The 22355-nt window shown below is 46.8% G+C and overlaps 1 protein-coding gene across 15 annotated transcripts in view; it reads left to right on the forward strand.

The window, feature by feature from the left end:
- The window catches only part of MTMR3 (myotubularin related protein 3), a 139484-nt gene extending 117455 nt beyond the window's left edge, over positions 1-22029 (forward strand). For 9 of the 15 annotated variants that reach the window (XM_046025563.1, XM_046025561.1, XM_046025568.1 and 6 more), the window contains 13 exons: positions 2855-3060; positions 3593-3724; positions 4675-4786; positions 6188-6383; positions 7188-7373; positions 10497-10667; positions 11792-11937; positions 12714-14130; positions 14882-14935; positions 15277-15387; positions 15840-15928; positions 16728-16754; positions 18707-22029. In XM_046025563.1, coding sequence (XP_045881519.1) covers positions 2855-3060; positions 3593-3724; positions 4675-4786; positions 6188-6383; positions 7188-7373; positions 10497-10667; positions 11792-11937; positions 12714-14130; positions 14882-14935; positions 15277-15387; positions 15840-15928; positions 16728-16754; positions 18707-18878 — 3019 coding nt within the window. In that variant the 3' untranslated portion in view covers positions 18879-22029. The remainder of the gene's footprint in view (positions 1-2854; positions 3061-3592; positions 3725-4674; positions 4787-6187; positions 6384-7187; positions 7374-10496; positions 10668-11791; positions 11938-12713; positions 14131-14881; positions 14936-15276; positions 15388-15839; positions 15929-16727; positions 16755-18706) is intronic. The other 6 variants (XM_046025569.1, XM_046025570.1, XM_046025571.1 and 3 more) reach the window with 6 other exon arrangements.
- Positions 22030-22355: the final 326 nt, after the last annotated feature.

The raw sequence follows: 22355 nt of genomic DNA on the forward strand, positions 1-22355 counted from the left end.
CTGACTTAGGGATAGTTTAAGTATTTATGTGTTTCTGTATAGAATTGAAGCATTCAGTGTTCAGTAGGGGACTCATCCATTGGACATTCATTTTTATACTTTTTCCTTGATTCTGTTTGTTGATATGGTAGAAATGCTCTTTCATGATATTTAGCTGTATTGTTTTAGTTTTCGATCATGCAGTCAAAAGCATTTTGGAAGACTGCAGAAAACTTCACTGCTTATTGCAACAGTTCAATTGAGGCTGGCTGTTAAAAATGCTATGACCCTTTAAACCCAAGATCCAAGCTGAAGAGTGCCATCTTCTGTTCCTCTTGGGCATTGCTAGGAGCATTGCAGAGAAAGAAGATGCTCAGGAAAGGCCCTGCCAGCCTCATTTGTGAAGGTTTGGCATAAGTCAGCTCTGTTGTTTCCCAGTGCCTATTACATGTGCTACTAGGCATTTTTAGGAATTCGGTTTGATTTCCAGTTGGGCTCCATTCAGCAGGTGAGCCCACTGAGCATATTGGCTAGTGCTTTCTGTTACTTGTCTCTCTGTTCTGGAGGATTTAAAAGCTAAACTGATGGTTCCAGTGGAATATGGTTCTTGCTGAATTTCATTGATTGCCTGTGAGCTTTAGGATTAAAAACAAAAATTGTTCTCCCATTGTTTCTTAAAGATGACAAATAGATTCAGTAGTATGTTTTATTTAGATCTGTCTCCTATATATATGTTATAGATGTGTATGAATGTATGTATGTAGATTTTTAAAAGATTTTATTTGAGAGCGTGTGTGAGGTGGGGGAAGAGCAAAGGGAGAGGGACAAGCCGACTCTGTGCTGAGCTCGGAGTCCAACGTAGGGCCTCATCTCAGGACCCCGAGATCATGACCTCGAAAGCCAAAACCAAGAGTTGAACGCTTAACCAACTGAGTCACCTACCCGGCCCTGTATTTAGATTTTAATGGGAAGTAAGACATGGATACTTCCCCTCTGGAAGATAGAATTGGGGGGCATTTAAACATTTTGCTTACTCTGCTAATTTAGTTTTATAACGAACCGATTACTTTCATAACTTTTTAAAAACTACTTTGTGAATATCACAGTTCACCCTTTTAATGTGTTGTTTGATTTTTTTTTTAAGATTTTATTTATTTATTTGACAGAGAGATCACAAGTAGAGAGGTGGGGGAAGCAGGCTCCCTGCTGGGCAGAGAGCCCAATGCGGGGCTCAATCCCAGGACCCTGAGATCATGACCTGAGCCGAAGGCAGAGGCTTAACCCACTGAGCCACCCAGGTGCCACTGTAGTTTGATTTTTTAAAATATATTCAGAGTTGTACAACCATCGCTACAGTCAATTTTAGTACATATTCACCCTCTCAGAAAGAAACTCCAGACCCATTAGTAGTCACTCCCTATTCCCTTCCCAATCCCCGTAGCCCCAGGTCACTAGTAATCTACTTTGTACAGATTTGCCCATTCTGAACACATCTAATAAATGCAGTCATACAATATGTGGCCTTTTGTGACTGGTTTCTTTCACTTAGCATAACATACTCCAGGTTTATCCATGTTGTAGCATTTATTGGAACTTTATACCTTTTGTGCCAAATACTACTTTTGTAACTTTTTTTAAAAAAAGATTTTCATTTATTTATTTATTTGACAGATCACAAGTAGGCAGAGAGGCAGACAGGGGGAGGGGGAAGCAGAAAGCCTGATGCGGGGCTCGATCCCAGGACCCTGAGATCACGACCTGTGCTAAAGGCAGAGACTTAACCCACTGAGCCACCCAGGCGCCCCCTTTTATAACTTTTTAATTGCTTAAATTGCCTAACTAAATTCCTAACTAGGAAAAGACTGGGTTTTACTTTTTCTTTCTTTCTTTTTATTTTTTTATTTAAGAATTAATTTATTTGACAGAGCGCAAAGGGAGTACAAACAAGGGGGAGCTGCAGAGGGAGAGGGAGAAGCAGACTCAAGGAGCCCAATGCAGGACTCAATCCCAGGACCCTGAGATGATGAGCTGAGCCGAAGGCAGATGCTTAACTGACTGAGCCACCCAGGCGCCCCAAGAGACTAGGTTTTAATATCACCTTAAAGATTTTTGAGTAAGATTTCTGGTCTTAATTTTTACAAAAGGATCTATCAAAAAATAAAAATAAAAAAGGGTCAGAGTATGGCTTACTGAGGTTTATGCTGTGCCTTCTGAGAGCTTAAGGAAAGGTAGCTGATATGTTGAGCTATCTGCCTATAATAAGAGCAATTTGTGAGTCATGAAATCTCAGAAGATTTTGTAGAGCGGTTCACTGTGGGCCAGGTAAATGTTTGAGTCCCAAAGGTGGGACCTTGTTTTAAAAAGAATCCCCAAGCCATCCATAAGTGTACAGTTGCTGCAGTGGGCCCTTAGAAGTTGTTGTGGAAACAAATTTTTCTGTGTCAGCATTTATTATGCCAGGATATTCAGGCACAGTATTAAGAAGAGATTAATGTTTCGTTATTGAATAGCAGAATTAGTGTAGTATTTGTAGATTATATTTTTACCCAATTTTCCAAAAATAAATTTAAAGATTCAAACATTTGCTTAATGGATATAAATTTGTTTTTTCTAAGAGCACACATTTATCATTTTGTTGCTGACTTTACAAGGGCCTCAAAAATGATCAATTTTTGAGAAAGATCCAGATAGGTTTTGTTGTTTATTCTTGATGCTATAGAAGATTTCAAGAGGACTTGAAGCTAACCCATCACTTAACCTATATTTAGGCTCTTCATTAAGAGATTTAAAATCCACTACCTTACTTTTGTATGAGCACAGAGCATCGGAATGGGGCTGCTGAGATGGGTATAGTTGTGTCTTGTTTCTTGCACAGGCACCAGAGTAATGGAGCTGTCATTGCCCGCTGTGGACAGCCAGAGGTCAGCTGGTGGGGCTGGCGAAATGCTGATGACGAGCACCTGGTGCAGTCGGTAGCCAAAGCTTGTGCCTCTGACTCCCGATCAAGTGGCAGCAAGCTGTCAACTAGGAACAGTTCTCGAGACTTTCCCAATGCGGGAGACCTTTCTGATGTGGAATTTGGTAAGATGCTCCCTGGATCCAGTGGCAGAAATTTTTAGAGTATCTTTGAGAACTTTTTCTTGAGTGGCCTTTTCCTTGTAAGACCTATAATTTGTTTCATAGGAGAGAGAGGGTGAAGCTTCAGTTGATGGGATTATTTGAGGAATCATAGGTCTGGACAATGAACCAGACAACTATTTCAGACTTGGCTTAAGAGGGCTAATGTGTCTGTTGTCTTTCCAGTCATTGTGACAACAATGGGGTATGTATGTGATAGGGGACCTGGAATTTCTCCAGACCATGGCAGGAGTCACCAGTCTTTATGAAAAGACTATACATGTAGAAATGAGATAAAGGAGAGTGGTAGACAAAACAGAAGATAGAGAAGTCCTGTGTATTAAGGGTTCTGGTTAGGTGAGTTTTATTTAATTGAGGGTTTTTGTTTGTTTCTTGGTATTGCAGGAGGTGTTTTTGCTTTTAGTTCTTATTTTGCACAGTTTTGGGGAGAGATGGGTTCATTCTAGTTTTTCATTCCCGCCTGTGATGTTCCTAGATTCTTCTCTGTCGAATGCTTCAGGAGCAGACAGTTTAGCCATCCAACCGCAGAAGCTTTTGATCTTGGATGCACGTTCCTATGCTGCAGCTGTGGCGAACCGAGCCAAAGGAGGAGGCTGTGAATGCCCGGGTGAGGTGTATGGTGCTTTGTCCCCTGACACTGTTCTTGTGAACCTAGCCCATGCTCGGCTGGGTCTTAGTTCTCAATTTGAAATGAATGGCAAGCTATGTTCTTCAGCCTATCTCGAGAGAGCCAGAGCTGTTTGGATTCTTAACACTTGTTTCTTTTCAGGGAAGAAGTGAAGGAGGAGGTGTAGGGAAACCAAATAATCTTCCTTCCTAACCTTTAGATGATAAAGAAAGTAAATCCTCCCCATAATAAGGCCTGTTCATGTTTGGAAGCTTCTTTAGTGGCTCAATTTCTTAGCCTTCTAAAAGCTTTTTGTTGCCTTTGACAGTGGGTTTACTCCTCACTGACCTCAGAGAAAACTTCCCATATGGCTTCTACTTAGAAAGGCTGGGGTGGAAGGTGAAGCACCAAATACAGGACTCTAAGCAGCACACCTCTGTCCTGACCTGTAGCACCCCCGCTTTCTGAATGTATTCTCCAAGGAGGGACCCCTTCAGTGCCAGTGGTGCGCTGATGGAACAGGGAGAGGCTCCAAGCCCCTTCATCGGGATGTGATCTCAACTGGAAATTGAAAGCACTTGTACGAAGGTGATATGTGAATACATAAAATGCATTGTTTGGCCAGCTTCTTTTTGAAGAGATTCCAGAGCTACAAGTTAGATGTGGCCAGAGAAGTTAACCTGGGATGGGATGGTAGACTATAGATCTTTTAAAAAAAAAAGCTTCTGTTTTATGTCCATATCTTCACAAATCTAACTTTTCTTTTTGCAAAAATTCAAGCACTGTTTTTCCTGTGATAAAAGGACTAGACTAATAGGTATCAAAACAGCAGTTTCATTCGTCAGCAACTATAATGGATTTGCTTTATAGCCTGTTTGCTGCTTTTAAATTTGGCCATGTGGGCTTTAAAGTCAACATATTTTTGTTCTCTTTATTGTTGTTCTCTGCAGAGTATTACCCAAACTGTGAGGTTGTGTTTATGGGGATGGCAAATATTCATTCAATTCGGAGGAGTTTTCAGTCTCTGCGGTTGCTGTGCACACAAATGCCGGATCCGGGAAAGTAAGACTTTGGCCTTAGCTTTAATTTTGCGTTGCCTTTTTCTTTCTTTCTTAATGAGTTTGGAGGTATCTTTTCTTCTGTTTCTTGGTACACTTTGGTCTTACTTTCAGTCCCTGTGGGCATTCTCCTTTCTATGTTAGCACAGTAGCAAAAATCTAGCCCTTTGAAAGGTTTAAAGATGTGGAGCACAAAACAGATCTCGGTCCTCAGAAGCCCTGCTTTCTTGTTTTTCCTGGGACCTCTTCAATTGTACATTGTTTTTGGCTCATTTTTAATTCTTTGGTTTTTGACATCCTATAGGTAACAGTTACCTACTGTGAACTGGGGGGGGGGGGGGGAGTTTTTACCTTGAGTCAAAATTTATTCATCATGTTGTAAAAAAAGGGTTAAACTTGCCATTTGGTGAATTCCTTTTACATTTGCTTCTGAGTCCTAAACTACCCTCTCTCATTATGAACATTGCCACATTTTAATTGCTTGTTAAAAATAAATGGCTGGCATTTGCAGTGAGGTAGGTGAAGTAATACTCCCTCCCTGCCCACCCAAGGGAACTGGTTGAATACAAGAAAAATTAGCAGGAATGGTCTGTGAAACAAATACGGATAGATAAATATTTAAAAGACCCTGTTTTACTATTTGAGGAAGCCAGAAATGGTGCCAGAGAAGACAGAATTTTCTCTTTTCTGGTGTTTGTGCTGGAGCCCATAGCTGTTTCTCTGGGTTCTGTTCAGTAGATCTGATCACATCAAGTTTTGCAGAATTCCTTGATTTATTCAATCAGATGTCTGCCTGAACCACTTGTACTAACCTTGGTAGTAAGTGATTAGATTCATCACATTTGGAATCAGCCCAGAGGGTGAAGTGCAGTTGTCTTTGGGGAAAAAGCCTGACCCAAGAATGAGCTTGCTTCTCTGCTTTGGGGATTAGCAACTTGTATTTGCTACACAGTCAGTAGTGCTCTCTTCCCCAGAGGTGGGGCAGAGAAAGAGCCTGGCTGAGGTCTCAGAAGATCTGCCATTAATTGACTATGTGACTTTAACCAAGTGGCGTAATTACTATTTCCTTCAGAAGACTCCAGAAAGAACTACTTATACGGGATATATAACTACCATGGATTGAAAAATACTAGATACTCATTCTCAGAAACTAGCCGTAAGATTTTTAGAACAAAAATTCTATTAATTGCTGTCCTATTAGTAAAGCTGTCCTCTATTGCATAGTAGGGGTTAACCTGCATCTTTATACATGCTTTATAAAGACAGAGATTTGTTTGTTTTGGCACTGTTTTATTTGGCGGGAAAGATCTTTGGGAATTGCCTTTTAATTTCACGGGTATTTGGCATTATGCAGTAAATCATAAAAATCCGCATTTCCTTTCCCCTTCTGTTTTTATTTTTATAGTTGGCTCTCAGCCCTTGAAAGCACAAAATGGCTCCATCACCTGTCTGTGCTCCTAAAGTCGGCACTTCTGGTAGTGCACGCTGTGGATCGTGATCAGCGGCCCGTACTAGCACACTGCTCAGATGGCTGGGACCGCACTCCCCAGATTGTGGCATTGGCTAAGCTCTTGCTGGATCCGTATTACCGAACCATAGAGGTGGGTGCATCCCAAGAGTAGGATTTGGTACATCAGTATGAGTGGGCGAAACCTTGGATGGTTTCATGATCAGTTTTGGTCTTGGTGGTTAAGCCTAAAGAGAGTAAAATTTGTTTTAAAACTATTGCTCCTTTACCTTGAGCTAAATTGTGGTGGTGCCTCCCACAGTTCTTGTGCCTTTTAAAATGGATCAGATTGTGGATAACAAGGTATTGAGAAATAGAGACATGTTTTCCTCTGTAGTCTATCTACTTGGAAAAGTTTTGGCTACTCCAGGAAAATGGGGATATTATAGTAGGATCTTGGCATGCTTATCCTGATAATGGATCCGGATATCACTACAGTGTTCTGTGGAGAAAGAGCCCTACTCTGAAAGAACCACATGTTGGGTTAAAGATATGAGGAAAGTCATAAAGGTGCCCTAAAATACATGTAAATCTGGGGTAGGGAAAGATACTAGAAACAAGACTTAGTACAATACAAAATAAAGAAATTAAAAAATAAGTTTAGAAAAAATGTGGTTCTTACACTACATAGTGAAAGAAAGTATAGACTCAGGAAAGGCTTAGATAAATGATTAGTACCCATTTGATAATTATGGAATGGAGTTGAGGGAAGTGGGAAATTGCCCTAAGGATGTGTTCCATGGAGCCCTTGGCTATGGGGCTGGGTCAGGCCCTCCTGTTGGGCTTACTGGGAAGGTATTAAAAGGGATTATTGCTGTTAGTCCTGACAGGCTCAGGAACGTCATAGTCTCCATAGACAAGTAAAAACAATTGGTCTATCCCGGGTGTTTTCCTGCAGGGTTTCCAGGTCCTCGTGGAGATGGAGTGGCTGGATTTTGGTCACAAGTTTGCTGACCGGTGTGGTCATGGGGAGAACTCCGATGATCTGAACGAGCGCTGCCCCGTGTTTCTGCAGTGGCTTGACTGCGTTCATCAGCTTCAGAGGCAATTTCCTTGCTCTTTTGAGTTCAATGAAGCATTCCTTGTGAGTTTGAGCTTGTAATTCTTTATTTTGGGGACCTTCTAAAATTATGGGGGTATCAATGCAGATGTTAGTGGGTTAGTTTTCACATGAAACTATGAATTCTTTTTAGAATTTAATAAGGGCCATTCTTTCTCCCAGTTTTAATTAAAAACAGTAAGAAGTGTGTGTTTATTCAGTGAATATAGATATGTTAGGTTTGCACAAAGTCTTTGAGTTGTTTTATACTTAGCTTTTAAAGTAGATGATAGAAGCCCTAAATATTTAGAGAAATAATGGGGGTGCCTGGCTGGCTGAGTTGGTGAAGCATGTGACTCTTGATCTCGGGGTTGTAAGTTTAGCCTCCCGATGGGTGTAGAGATTTTAAAAAATAAAAGAGAAATAATAGAATATCCTCGGCTCCCTCCAGTCCATCTGCCAATCTCCTCACTGTCCCTTCCCCCCCACCCCCACCCTGGACCCTGGCTTGTGTTCCACACTCACTGCACCCTTTTCCTTTGACAGAGGACTCACTGTCTTTGCCCTCTTCCAGCCTCTCCATCCACTGCTGCACCGCCTTCCATTGCTTGTCCTCTCCTCAGCTGCATGGTGCCAGCAATTCTCTCCTCTGCGGTTTGCATTGGTGTATTTCCCTCTCTACCACATCGTTGCCGTTAGTACTCAGACATGGCATAGTACCTCCCATCCCCTGAAAACACTTTCTCAGCTTTGCATCTCTTGCCAGCTATTAATTATTTCCTATATCTCATTTCTTCACAGCAGAGCTCAAGTCTTCTGCATTTACTGGCTCAAATTCCTTTTTTCCCATTCTCTTAAACCCAGTCAGGTTCAGGTGTTCCCCCAACCACTTTAGCAGAGCTGTGACTTTCATGTTGCTAATCCAGTGATCAGCTCTCTGTCTTCATCTTGCTAAGAAGTTTTTTAAAAAAAATCCAGGTATAATTGACAATATAATACTAGTTTCAGGCATACAACATAATTCTATATTTGTGTATATTGTGAAATAATCACAATAATTAACATCCATTGCCACACAAATTTTTTTTCTTGTGAGAACTTTTAAGACCTACTCTTAGCAACTTTCAGATACGCAGTAGAGTATTAACTATATTCACCATCCTGTACATACATCCCAAGGACTGACTTATTTTATAACTGGAGTTTCGTTTCTTTGACTCTCTTCAGTTTACTCTTTGGCACTGTTCAATAACACCTTTCTTGAAAGCCTTCTTCAGTTGACTGCCGGTACAAACTCTGCCTTATTTCTTCTCTGCTTCACTAGCTGGTCCTTTTTGTCTCCTATGCTAGTTCCTTCATATCTTCCCAGTACTGAATGTTGGAATGCTCCAGGACTCAGCCTCCAAGGTGCTTCTGTATCATACTGCCTCTCTGGGGATTTCCTCCAGTCCGCATGGCTCTGATTGCTATCCATGATTCCTACATTTATAATTATGTCTTCAACTCAGATCTCTCCACTTAACTCCAGACTCGCATACCCAACTGTGACTGCATTATCTCCACGTGGGTGTCTTAATGGTATTTCACACTTAACCTGTTCAAAGCTTGGTTCTTGAGTTCCACATCTTCCCACCCAAAATCTGACCTTCCAGAAGTCTTCGCCCCCACTAGGGGGCAACTCAGTCCTTCCATTTACTGAGGGCAGAAACTCATACAGCCTGCCCAACTCTCCTCCTCCCCCTTTAGTACTCCATGTTCAGTCTGTCAGCAGATCTGCAGCTTTGCTTCCAAAATCTATCTAAAACCTGATTACTTCTTGCTATCTCTACTATTCCTACACTGGTCCAAAGTTACCACCATCTCCTGTCTTAATTCTGGAGAGTCAACCCAGCAACTAGAGGGATCTTTCTTTTTTTCCATTATTTTAAAGATTTATCCATTCATTTATTTTAGAGAAAGCACACAAGCAGGGGGAGGGGCAGAGAGAGAGGGAGAGAATCTGAAGCAGATCCCCTGCTGAGCATAGAGCCTGACGTGGGGCTTGATCTTACCACCTGACACTGTGACCTGAGCCAAAATCAAGAGCCGGCTGCTTAACTGACTGAGCCACCCTGGCTCCTAGAGGGATCTAGGGGCAGTCCTCCTTTTTTTTTTTTTTTTTTTTTTTTTTTTTAAAGATTTTAAAAATTTATTTATTTGATAGATCACAAGTAGAGAGCGAGGGGGAAGCAGGCTCCCCGCTGAGCAGAGAGCCTGATGCGGGGCTCGATCCCAGGACCCTGAGATCGTGACCCGAGCCAAAGGCAGGTGCTTAACCCACTGAACCACCCAGGTGCCCCGGGGCAGTCCTTCTAAAACATAACTGAGACCATGTCATTCCTCTGCTCAAGAACCTCCAGTGATTTCCATTTCACACAGTAAAAGCCAGTCCTTAAAATGGCCTGCAAAGCTGTCCTAGAGCTTACCTCTCTAGATTCATTTCCTGCCATTGCCCTCCTTGTGCAGTGTCCTTCAGTTACACTGGCCTCCTTCTGTTCTTACAAATTGCAAACATGCGCTCACCTCAAGACCATTGTGCTGGCTGTTGGCCTCTGCCTAGAGCATTTCCCCCTCTGATACCCTCTTAACTTGCTCTCTCACTTCTTTCTCCTGCTGCCCTATGTGTGCCCTGTCCCTCTCACTCCCTTACTGTGGTCCACAGCAGTGGTCACCTCTCCTCCACAGTTAGAAACAGCTCTGCTGAGAGTTGTCGCCAACCCAGTACCCCTAGAAATGTCTGGGGTGTGTCAGATGCTCAGGAGTGATTTGTTGAGTGGAAAGCTATTTAGAAATGTGCTCTCAGTTCAGACTTGGGGTTGCACACTGACCTACTCTTGTACCCGAGTGATAATGATCTATCGCTGTGGAGTGTGGCTATTAACTCAGGACTTCTCAAACTGGTTGCAGGGAGGCCAAGAGGAGTGGGGTGCCAGCTCTTTTGAATCAGGAATGCTAGTGGTTGGGGTTGGTGGTGTGAGGAGGCAGCTCTTCCGTGGCTTACGTGGTTTCCCCATTCTTATGGAGTGTGAATTCTGAGGTGCTCTCGGGGATGTTGGGGAAGGGGGGCTCAGCGGGGCTACCCTTTCCCCAGAGACATATACCCTGTTGCTTGATTTTGGACTCCCATAGGTGAAACTGGTGCAACATACCTATTCCTGCCTGTTTGGAACATTCCTGTGCAACAATGCCAAGGAGAGAGGAGAAAAGCATACTCAGGAGCGGACGTGTTCTGTGTGGTCGTTACTTCGGGCAGGCAACAAGGCTTTCAAAAACCTACTATATTCCTCTCAGTCGGAAGCCGTATGTATCCTTCAGCCTTTCCTCTCTGATCAGCAGAAGGAATTTGGGGGTGGTGACATATGGGAGCCATTTTTGGTAGTGACTGTTTTCTAAGAGGCATCTCTGTTTTCTCCAGCAAACTTGTTTTCACTGTTTTTTTCCATCTGTCCCGAGGAAGGCTTGTTTCCTGGTGCTGCTCTGATCTGCTTCTAACCCCTTTTTGCTCAGGGTGGTTTGATTTAATACTCATCTCTATTTTGCCACTCTGGACACGAATCTTTTTTGGCACCTCTTTTAGAGCTTAACTCATTTTTGACATGTTCTGTCTAACAAATGGAAGGGGAACCTTATTGTCCCCTGGGTGCCCATGATAGCTTAGGAGCTGCCACCAGGCTCATGGCACCATTCCAGAGCCATCAGGTGATGATACGCACTGCAGCTCCTGTCTCTGAGAGCAGAAGTGTGTTTGACACTGGCATGTGTGTCCATGTGATTTTTCTGCTCACATGGAGAGCTGGTAGACTTTTTTCTGCAAAGGAATACCTTCAGTTAAATAGAGGAAAGGAGGCACGCACATCTTTGTTGATACATGGTGATGTTCCTTTTGTCAGAATGCATCTTAAATTCTAAAGTCAAAAAGGAAGCTTCATGAGAGGTTGTATTGCTTCACTGGACTGTTAACATGCTTCTCACTACATTTAAGTAGTCAAAGGAAAGATTTACACTAACTGCTTCTCTCTTTCCTTCACTGTGCCTGCTGGGAAAGTCACAGTATAGGAAGAAAATTCCCTTCTTTTTTCATAATTAATTTAAGTGATCCTATACAACAGGTTTGACAGTGTTTTCTGAAGCCACGTTTTTGTACAAGGAAACATAGTCACCATCTAGTGGATTGACTCACTTTCATATGAAGTAAAAGCAACTAAAATCAAGCTGATATGAAAGTAGGTTATTCAATAAAGGGGACCTAAGAAGTAATTAATGAGGAATAGATTTTTAAAAATCCTTTAGATTTTCATGCCCACAAGAGGGTCTCAGGTGGGAAATGCAACTGATGCACACCTGTTGGATATTCCAGCTTGGTGACTTTTTGACCCTCATTTCTGGATTTGTTTAAACCTGTATCCCCTCTGCTCTCCCGTCAGGTGCTGTACCCTGTGTGTCACGTGCGTAACCTGATGCTGTGGAGCGCAGTGTACCTACCCTGTCCATCCCCGTCTACCCCTGTGGACGACAGCTGTGCACCATACCCAGCCCCCGGAACCAGCCCTGATGATCCGCCCCTGAGCCGGTGAGCCTGGGGTTGATGCCGAGCTTCCAGTCCTGCATGGGTGTACTTCTGTGTCGGGCACACACAGGCATGGTCAGAGATCATGGCGTCTGGCTCCACATGTCTCGCCTAGATCTCTGAAGTTTTCTCAGGGCAGGTTATAAGGGTTTCAGGCTTTGAGGCCATAAGAATCTCATTTCCTGAAGGGCACTGGGCCCTGTCACTGTATTGCTGGGCTGCATGCAACAAGCCATTTCTCAGTTAATGAACAAACCTCTAGGTTCCTTGTGACCCTCTGGCTTGAGTTTCAGCCACTGCTCTGTGCCCTTGCCTTTCTGCTGTCATTTGTCTTTTTGGGGTTGAAAGGCAAATGCTGTCAGATGATACAAAGTTTGGCTTTGCCACTGGAGAATTAACTTTACTGAATTCAGACTGCTAAACAACATGTTAATTTAAAATATTGTAATAGAAAACCAGCAGTGCTACTTTCCCTTGCCACTAGTTGAGAAACAGCAGTATCATGATGTTTTTTTAAACACAGCATTTGCTGTTTGTTTATTTGTAGGGACACGGGGTGGGGCTAGTGGGGTAGGTTGAGAGGAAATTTGCAGACTAGAAGAAGGGCCAATCCTGGAGCTTTTTGCCTGTCAGTCTGAGCCTCACTTTGGAGATGCCATGGCTCATTGAGGAGCTAGAGTGGACCCAGTTATGAAACAACTGCCTGTTAAAACCAGTTGTCTCCTACTTTCCTCTGAACAGCCTCAGATTCTCATTTCCCTCAAACTCCTTTTGTTTAGGCTACCAAAGACTAGATCATTTGACAATCTGACTACAGCTTGCGACAACACAGTGCCTCTGGCCAGCCGCCGCAGCAGTGACCCAAGTCTGAATGAGAAGTGGCAGGAGCACCGGCGCTCACTGGAACTGAGCAGCCTAGCTGGTCCTGGGGAGGAGCCTCTCGATCCTGATAGCCTAGGAAAGCCAACCAAAGTGCTGGGCGGTGCCGAGCTGTCTGTCGCTGCTGGAGTGGCTGAGGGGCAGATGGAGAACATTTTGCAAGAGGCCACCAAAGAGGAGAGTGGGGTAGAGGAACCTCCCCATAGGGGGAGCATTGAGATGCAGCAGGTTGAAGAGGAGGCTGTCTTAGAAAAGCAGATCAGGGCGAAGACCCCCGAGGGCTCGGCCATTGTCTTTCCTCAAGAGCCAGAACTGGGTGATGCTGCTCTGGTGAACCGTCCAGGCACTGGCCTCTCTGTGTCCTCCCAGGATATTCCTAAGCAGCAGGATGGGCACAGTGTTCTCCCCAGTTTTCTCTCGGAGTCCCCCGAAGGAGAGGATGCCCAGGAGGTCCCTATGGAACAGCCCCAAATAGGAGCTACCACAGAGGGTAGGGAGGAAGCTTTTCTTCCAGTCCCAGTAGATACAAAAGTTGGCTATGGTACCTCACAGTCAAGTTCTCTGCTGCCCTCCCAAGTCCCATCTGAGGCCAGAGGACCAAATACAGACAGTTCAATGGATATGTTAACAGAAGATCAAGTCAAGTCGGAAAGTGGGCCCGAAGGCCATCATACACCTTGCCTGGTAAACAGTGGCTGGTTTAGTGGCAAGCACATGCTTCCTCAAACCATGGAGCCCCGGCCTTCGGGGAAGAGCCTAGCTGAGAGGCCCCAGGTGGCGTCTGTGGTACATAGGACTTCCCCTGGCAGCACCCACAACCCAACACATTCTCCTTGTGCCTTGCCTTTAGCCGAATGTAAAGAGGGGCTTGTGTGCAATGGTGCCCCAGAGACTGAAAATAAGGCTTTAGAGCAGCCCCCAGGGCTTAGCACTCTCCAGAAGCACGCCACCCCCAACGGCCACTGCACCAATGGGGAGGCTGGCAAGAGCAAGGACTCACTGAGCCGCCAGCTGTCTGCTACAAGCTGCGGCTCTGCCCACTTACACTCGAGGAACTTGCACCACAAGTGGCTGCACAGCCACTCCGGGAGGCCATCTACAACGGGCAGCCCCGACCAGCCTTCCCGCAGCCACCTGGACGACGATGGCATGCCTGTGTACACGGACACTATACAGCAGCGCCTGCGTCAGATTGAGTCAGGCCACCAGCAGGAAGTGGAGACCTTGAAGAAACAAGTACAGGAGCTGAGGAGTCGCCTGGAGAGCCAGTACCTGACTGGCTCCCTCCGCTTCAATGGGGACTTCGGGGATGAAGTGGTGAGTAGACCACAGTGCCTCCATAGCTGCCCCGGGAGAGGGCACACTGAGGCTGGGTGCTCTTTTTGCCCCGTGCACGGTTGATTGGTACAGATTTCTAGAAGAATTGGAAAGGTCCAGAGTAGTTCTTTTGAGAGGCTGGAGATCAGCATCAGCCATGAATGGCAGTCGGCCTTTTGTTCTTTCCTGCCTTGCTTGCTTGCCACAGGGATCCTGTTTAGGCAGTTAGAATAAGGAAGACAGCACTCAGTATGTGGCTGGTCAGATCCCTTTGGATCATGTTTTAAGAAAAGGCATGAACTCCTGGGTGGAATGACATTAGTAGGGCAATGTCAAATATTTCTCTCAAATTATGATGTCTATCCTACCCCAGTAGCTAGTTAACAGTGAGCTCCCCTGCCTTGCCCTCCCCTCGGCTGTAGTTTAATTAACAAATGTTTGTACCTGCCCTGTGGCAGGTGATGGCAGTAGAAATGGGGAGATGGGATTGGTTTCTGGCACTGTGGAGGAGTTAGCACTGATGGTGCCTGGTGACTGGAAGGGTGGGGGGTGGGATGCTACATGAGGGGAGGCTCTCAGAGAGATGCTCTCCTCGCTGGCTGGGTGTGACTTGATGTGTTCAAGTACAAGAGGGAGCCTGGCTCTGAAGCAGTCAGCGTACACTAAAGGCGGGCTCATCCAATGACTTTCAATTCAAACTGACTTCTCGGTATTTCCTTCATACTAATGATGGTTTCTCATTTTCCCAAAGAGTCCTTCAGAGAAAGGAGGACATGCCCAAAGCACTCAGTTTCAACTTGCAGATGTAAGTGGCAGGGTTGGAGTAACAGACTCACTGGAGCAGCTGACTCAGAGTTCACACGCCATCCTGGTCACTTCCACCCCACTCACTTCCTGGAGCCCACGGCCTATCCTTCCCCTACAGTCACTGCACACAGCCTTAGACCTGTGCATCTCTCTTCCACCTGAGTTCAGCCCTGTGTCTGCACCTGCTCAACCCATTTCTTGATGGCTGAGGTGCCAACAGATTTGGCAGCCCTTAATACTCAGGCCCACCCAAAGTCCCCAGTGCTCCCTTCTTTACTAAGCCCTTTCTTCTGGGAGGAGCCAGGTTCATTCTGTTCAGCTCTGTTTGTTTGCCAACAGACTTCAATCCCCGACTCGGAAAGCAATCTGGATCAGAACTGTTTGTCTCGCTGCAGCACAGAGATTTTCTCTGAAGCCAGCTGGGAGCAGGTGGATAAACAGGACACGGAGGTACAGGCTCAGCCCCTGTTCTGAGTACCGTCCATGAAACTGTTTTATGGTTCTCTCCACCCCCATCCCTGTCCCGTGCCCCTGGCCAAGGTATAACCTCATAGCACACTTAGCCTTGAGCCTCTGTGAATCCCCATCGAGTCAAGAATTTCTGAGCCAGGGAGACCCAGCAAGCTGGTCCTCTCTCCTCCTTGCCTCTCTGAACTGGAGCCTTGCCCGCTCTTATGGTGACCCAGGGTGCTGCTGCCTGATACTTTATCTCAGGGGAGTTTGGAGTCCCCGCTAGGGAAACGATTTGGACGCCTTTCTTGTACTGCTGACATCAACCTGCTGGGCTGGTGCCGCTGGAGCCGGTATGGTCCTTGTGACTCTTGCTGCCCCCAGCATGGCTCTGCTGGCTCCAGCTCGATGGCCCATCTCTGGTCACTAACCTGGCCCCACCTGTTTTACAGATGACCCGTTGGCTCCCTGACCATCTGGCTGCTCACTGCTATGCGTGTGACAGCGCCTTCTGGCTCGCCAGCAGGAAGCACCACTGCAGGTGCCGTTTGGGTGTGTGGTGGGGGTGAGGTGGGCCAGAGTTTGGAGGCTGAGGTTTGACCCACAGAGCTTGCAGCTTGGAGAGATGCAGGTGTCTGGCTGGCAGTGTCCCCTCTGAGGCAGAACCTGGGGTCTACAGGACTCCAGCACATCTTTTGTGCCTCTGAAATTGGTTTTTACATTTGTTGTTTTGGTTTTTTTTCTAATTAAGAGTGATCATGACTAAATTTTAAAATGTGCAAATGATGTCCCCTTTTGTTCTGTTTTGCTTCCTGGATTAGCAGAGCAACAGCCGCCACCCAGACTACCATTTCTTATTCCTACCAGTTCTTCCCATTCAACATGGCTGCCCTGAGCAAGAAAATTTTTCCTGCTGTGGGCAGGGAACTTCATTTTCCTACTCCTTATCCTGCTCCCTGACCCCAAACTTGTCTTGTGGTAGTAGTGAGGAGACCTAGCTGTGGGGACTGATAGGGACAGCTGAGGACATAGTCTTCAATCCTTATGGCTCCCGACTTCTTTCTTCTTTCTTCTTGGTTGGGATAGCAGCTAACTAGCTGCTAGGAATGCTTTGCCCCAGCTGGGGTGGTGACTGACTGGAGGATGTTCAGTGTTCTTGGGGTAGGAATTTTATCTGAATCCTGACATAGCTCATCCACAGGAGAGAACCCAGGTAGAAAATGGAACCACCTCTTTGTCTAGTAATGATGCTTCAGGATCGTATATCTCCCTACCATGCACCCCAAGCCCATATGTCTTTGGTTGGCTTCTCCTCTGAGCTCTCTCTCCCCTCCTTGCAGGGACACTGACCGTGTTGATCAAACGTGGTGAGCATTTGCAACAACCTGTCTGTGATGTCTGCACATCTACAATAACTTCACACTAACGCTGCCATTTCCCCCTCTCTGCACTCACTGGGATGAAGCCTGGGGCTGGGAGCGTAGGCAGGCAGGCAGGCAGGTGGGCTTGGGGGGAAACCAAAGCAGCCAACTGGGGAGACAGTTAGGGCTGAGTCAGACTGCAGCCATGTGCTCCCCTCCTGACCACACAGGTCAGTGGAGCCATCCTGCTTGTGACTTAGAAGCTGGGCTTCAGCAGGGGCTGCTCTTGTGGGTTTTCAGAGCTATTTTCTTTGGGTTAGTCATTCAGTGGGATCCTAGAATGATGCTTCATGATATCTGAGTCAGACAGCATTGCTGCTCCAAAAAAAAATTTTTTTTTTTTATTTTTTTTAAACAAAGAGACCAGGACTGAACAGAGGTGGTCTTTCCAGAGAACTGTTTTAGCAGGGAAGACTTTAGTGGAGAGTTCTACTTGAGGTCTGTCAGGATCCCCTGAAAAAAGCCAGATAGGAAAGCTTAGTTGGTCAGATTCATATCAGGATAAACTCTAGCAGGTCTATTAAATAATCAGGATGAACTCCAGCAGGTATATTAAATAAATGCAGATGTTCAGAAGTAGATTTAGGTAATTTTTCTGTGTAACCACAGGTTCTTGCTGATTCATGCTTTTCAGAAACATGAGGTTCTTACTGCCTTCTAGAAGATGAAGTTATGTGTGTTTGTTTTAGTTCTCTGTCCTTCCATTGACCCATGTCTAGCCTTGCCTTTTGTGGGTTTTTTTTTGGGGGGGTCCCCAAAGGGTATTTAGTATTCTCTCCCCTGTGCCCAGGTGGTCCTTAGTTTACATTCTGTGGGTTTATATTCTGAGGAGCATAAATGAAAAGGCAGTGAGTGATGCTAGCTAAGGGGAAGCATTTCCCTTCAGCTGCTTTCCCGTCTTTGGTGGGCTATGTCAGGCTCCTTGAAGTCTCCCATTCTTGGGTTTATTGAGATTGAATTGTACTTCAGGGCCTAGCAGAGTGGGGTTGTAAGGTGAGCAGAAACTTCTCTACCAGTTCCTTTTCCTCTTAGCTCTGAAGAGCAGTTGTTTGGTTGTTTATTTGTGGGCACCTTTGTTGCATGGATACATCAGAGCTGGGCTTTCAAGTGGAGGAGAGGGAGCCCTGGGGCCCGAGTACAGTCTGGCCTTCGGGTGGAGCTCTGATAGTTCTTGGTAGATGCATGGGGGCAGGGGAGTGAGCTATAATTGACTGACACCTATCTAATAAGGGGGGTGTTTGTGCACGTGTGTTCATCTGTGCTCTCTTGTCCTTTCACCTTGAGCATGTGTTGCTTGTCTTCTGGCATTGCATGTTGGCATCAGGGCAGTCCTAGATGGCAGCAGTCTGTTCTTCATGTTGCTGCCTCCGAGCCTCTGGGGATGTAGCCTGTTGGACAAGGCTCCTCACCCCACCCCAGCTTGGCTAGGTAGTTTGTCTTCTCTGAAGGGCTCGGAGGTAGTTCCATTGGACTCTGGTCTCTCTGTGACCACGAGCTACACAGAGGCCATTGCCCAAGTGGGTATGGCTCACTGGGTTTTTTGGGCCAGGACTTAGCCAGTGTTCTAGAACCTACTGCTGCGTGGGGCCCTTTTGTTTTCCTAGATCTCTCTTGAGCAGCATCCCCCCTGTGCACCTGTAACCTTGAGCCATATGGTGAGACAGCCAAGTGGCCTTGGCCCTAAAGTCACAGTGCTGTGCAGCTACACTAGGCAAGGATTTCCTGCCCCCCACCCCACCCCGCCTTTTCCTGGGCTAGACAAATGAAACAGTTCAGTCTTGGAGGAGTCTCCAGGACATCCGAATTACCACAGCCAAGTTCTGTCTTCTGAAGTTGGTTTCCTCACACCATACCCGCGACCGAAACTAACTGTTTTGTTTTCTTCTTCCCATCTCAAGGAATTGTGGGAATGTGTTCTGCTCCAGTTGTTGTAATCAGAAGGTTCCAGTTCCCAGCCAGCAGCTCTTTGAACCCAGTCGAGTGTGCAAGTCTTGCTATAGCAGCCTTCATCCCACAAGCTCCAGTATTGACCTTGAACTGGATAAGCCCATTGCTGCCACTTCAAACTGAAGCTCAGTGACCTGGGGCGGGCAGAGACCAAGCTGCTGTTCCTCTGACAGGCCCACACAGCCTGGACAGACCGAGAGGCCCGTGCACTTTGGAATGGGGGCATGGAACCACCTGTGCAGAGTGACAGAAATTTGGGATGTACCACTGGATTGTAGATCGATTTTTCTTTCCTGTTGTCCCCCCTCCCTCCTTTTCCATCTTCTGCCTCCAAAAAAGAAAGAAGTCCCCTGGTTGTATTAATTTTTTTTTTTTTTTAATGAAAGACCAGAGGTTGCCAGGCCCCCTGTAAACTGTTGAGCCGCCTGCTGTCCTGTGATGCTGAAGGTTGGCTTGGTTCCTCAGGATGGGAGGAGGCTGGTCAGAGTCAGGAGTGGAGGTCCGAGATGAGTGAGTGGAGGGAAGCAAGCCAGGGCTGATGTTTGTGACCATTTCTCGTGCTACTGCCACATCTGATTGGAAAAACCTTTGCTGCTGAGGAGGCTGAAAGCATCTTCCCTCAGAGCATTGCCCCGAGTGCCATCTCTCTCTTGAGAGGAGCTGGGCCTGTCTGACCTCAGAGATAAATGGGATTGGCACTTGAGGGAGGGATACAGTAAATGGAACCCTTCCAGGCCCCCTTTCGGGGAAGGAAGGTGTTAGTTTCTCTGAAGTGAGTGAGAGGGACTGGGAATGGGGGTGGCATGATCTCTCTTGCATGGGATTCTGTTTTTAACTTGACCCTGGATGGTCTAGGGCTCCCTTCACTGTCATGAGTAGGCCTCCCTCGGCTAGGCTGTGTAGTACTTCCCACCCTCAGGCATAAGAGTGCATACTGGCCAGAGTGCGGTGTCCTGCTGCTGTGGCCAAGGCCAAAGCCTGCCCTGAGCCCGGGCACACCTGGAAGCCCCTTCTGGGGCCTGGTCCCCCAAACAATCTCTCTTCCTTGACCAGCACAGGGAAATCCAGACTCAGGGTTCCAAAAATTCCCCATTCCCAAACCAAACAAATCATGGATCTCCCCCTTAAGGGGTAGAATCAGCCTTTTAGAGTGCAAGCCTCTGGAAAAGGGAGCATGCCCCATACAATCAGCCTTTCTCCTCCTTCCCTTCCCTTTTTGGGGCAGTGGGAAGGGCCCAGCAATCCCCTGCCCTGCTCCTGTGCTGCTGGCCAGCAGTGAGGGGACACTTGGTGACTCTGCAGGGTTCTTTAGAAAATTTGTGACACAGCCCGTAGGAGATTTGGGACACCTTTCCTCAGTAAGTTTGGTGTGGTCCAAAAAGAGCCTTAAATCAAGAATATTTGTGGTAGAGTGAGTGTGGGGAAGGTTTGTGCTTTGTAATCTTGGCATCCATGTTTTGTGCCTGCCCTCCCTCTTGGGGAAGGGCCATGCTTGGCTCTGCTAAAAGCTGCTAACTGGTAATGGCGGATCGTGGTGAGCAGATGGGGGTGAGGCCAGGGAACTCTCTGACCCTTTGGAAGCAATTCCTTGGCCAAGGGAAGTTGTGTCTCAGGAAGGTGGCTCCTGTGTGTGCCTGGGTGTGGTTACGTGGTGGCCCAGAGCCTCCCCTGGCGCTGTCAGTCCAGGCAAAGCCAAGAGCATCAGAATGAGTCTCTGACTTCCTAGTGGCCGCAGGTAGCTCAGAGTCTGACTTTAGTGAAACAGGGTGTAGTTCTTCTCCACACTCTGTATGGTCTGGCCGTGCAGGTGGGGAGAAGTCCGTCTAATTAAAGATTGTGCAGTTCCTAGTGACAGGTGCCAAGAGGTTATGATACGGGTTTCTTGGGTCTGATGTACAGTGTGAATAAATGCTTGCAGCTCTTAGCCCTTTTCGATCAATGAAGCACTTTTTTATTAATATTTTTCTTTGTATGTAAAGGAGGAACCGTAACTCTCCGTAGCTGTACATATAACCCTTTTCTCCTAAAGAGGAGTCAGTCAGTGCTCCTATATTTTTCATTTTTTGTCAAAGCAGGAAGTAAATACTTTAGAACTGTTAAATATATAAATAAAGTGAATAAAGTTTAGTGTTCCGCATGGTAGCATTTGCTAACACATTCTAATTGTTTGCCCTGTGGTTTATTCCCTCTTCATCCCTTTTCCCTTACACAGCAGCAGTTCGAGGTGCTGCCGGGAAGCTGAACTTTGGCGAAGGGAACTACAGGTTTCTGTTCTACTCTGGACTTTGGCAAGCAGGTGCCCCACAGTGCCCAAGCACTGGAACACCTTTCCTTCATGGTTTTGCCCCCAACCTCTCTCTAAAGCTAAAAAGGCAAAGGCAATCAGGCTTCTTAACAATCGGGGGGGGGGGGGGGGTGTTCCTCATCCAAAGAACTGAGCATCAGTAGTAAATACAGTAAACAAAACTACCTCTGGCTTCTAGCCACGCCCCGCGCCCCCCCCCCCCCCCCAGCAGCTGGTGCTCGGGCCTCTTAAGCCCACAGTGGCAGCTGCAGGGCCCGTTAAGCAGAGCCCTGCATGGGGAGATGCTGAAGCACGGGGAGGTGGCCGGAAAGTGCTGCTTCCTGTGCTTGGATGAGAGCGAGTGGGTGGGCCGAGAGACCCTCAGAGTAGAAGCTGACATGGTGTGACTGGATCATGTGCCTGACTGGAAGTCATCCTCCCTCCACACCGAGCGCCCAACCTCTGCTCTGTAGACCTGCAGACCAGCCAAGCAAGCAAGACCATAGTAATGGTCACTTCTTGACTAGTTCTTGCTCTTCTCAGAGGTGGATTTTCTTTCCCTGCATCACTCTGGGGCACCCTTCCATTGCACAGGTCTGTGGGGAGAGCTACATCATGCGCTTCCTCCCTAGAGGTTTGTCCTGAGTAGTGCCCAGCATCTCTGGTGGGTTGGCCGGGCTCTAAAGAGTGACCTGCTCAGAGCCTCCCCAGGGCCTCAACTCCAGGACAGGCTTTTCCAGGGTCGCGTTCTGGATGCACTCTCTGCCTAGCTTGTGTAAAGTACCTGAAGAGCTGAGCTCAGCTGCACGTGCCATCCAGCAGTGTTTGACAATGGCCTGTTCTTTGGAAGAAGGTGCCCCTTCACCTGCTAGCAGGGAGGCCAGACCACATTCAGACCAGTTTGTAAAAATGAGGGTGTTCCAGCCACCGTGTGTCCACACACTGCTCCTGTTCCTAAGGTCTGATGGTGTAGACCTTGGCCAGTTGAAACACTAGCAAAACCCAGCAAGGCTGGCTGGGGCCCACAGGTGGGGAGCTGCTGGGGGAAGGTGAAGATGAAAGCCGGCGTGCTGGTGAGACCTGCACAGTGTGGGGCTGAGGCTGGGAGCTGCTATGGGAGAGGTCTGTGCGCAGAGAACGGTGGTTGGCCAAGGGCCACGCCAGCTTTCTTCAGGCCCCCACAAGGCGGCACTTGGTGTGAAGCAGTGAGGTACTAACAGTGAGCAGCCAGGATGTCCTCCTCATCTCTGAACTTTATCCTGGCGCTTTCTCAATATTTACCTTCTTTCTTTACTTTGGCCTTAATCCGAGTCTAA

This window comes from Meles meles, chromosome 12, assembly GCF_922984935.1.
Source record: "Meles meles chromosome 12, mMelMel3.1 paternal haplotype, whole genome shotgun sequence".
In the NCBI taxonomy this organism is placed as follows: domain Eukaryota; kingdom Metazoa; phylum Chordata; class Mammalia; order Carnivora; family Mustelidae; genus Meles; species Meles meles.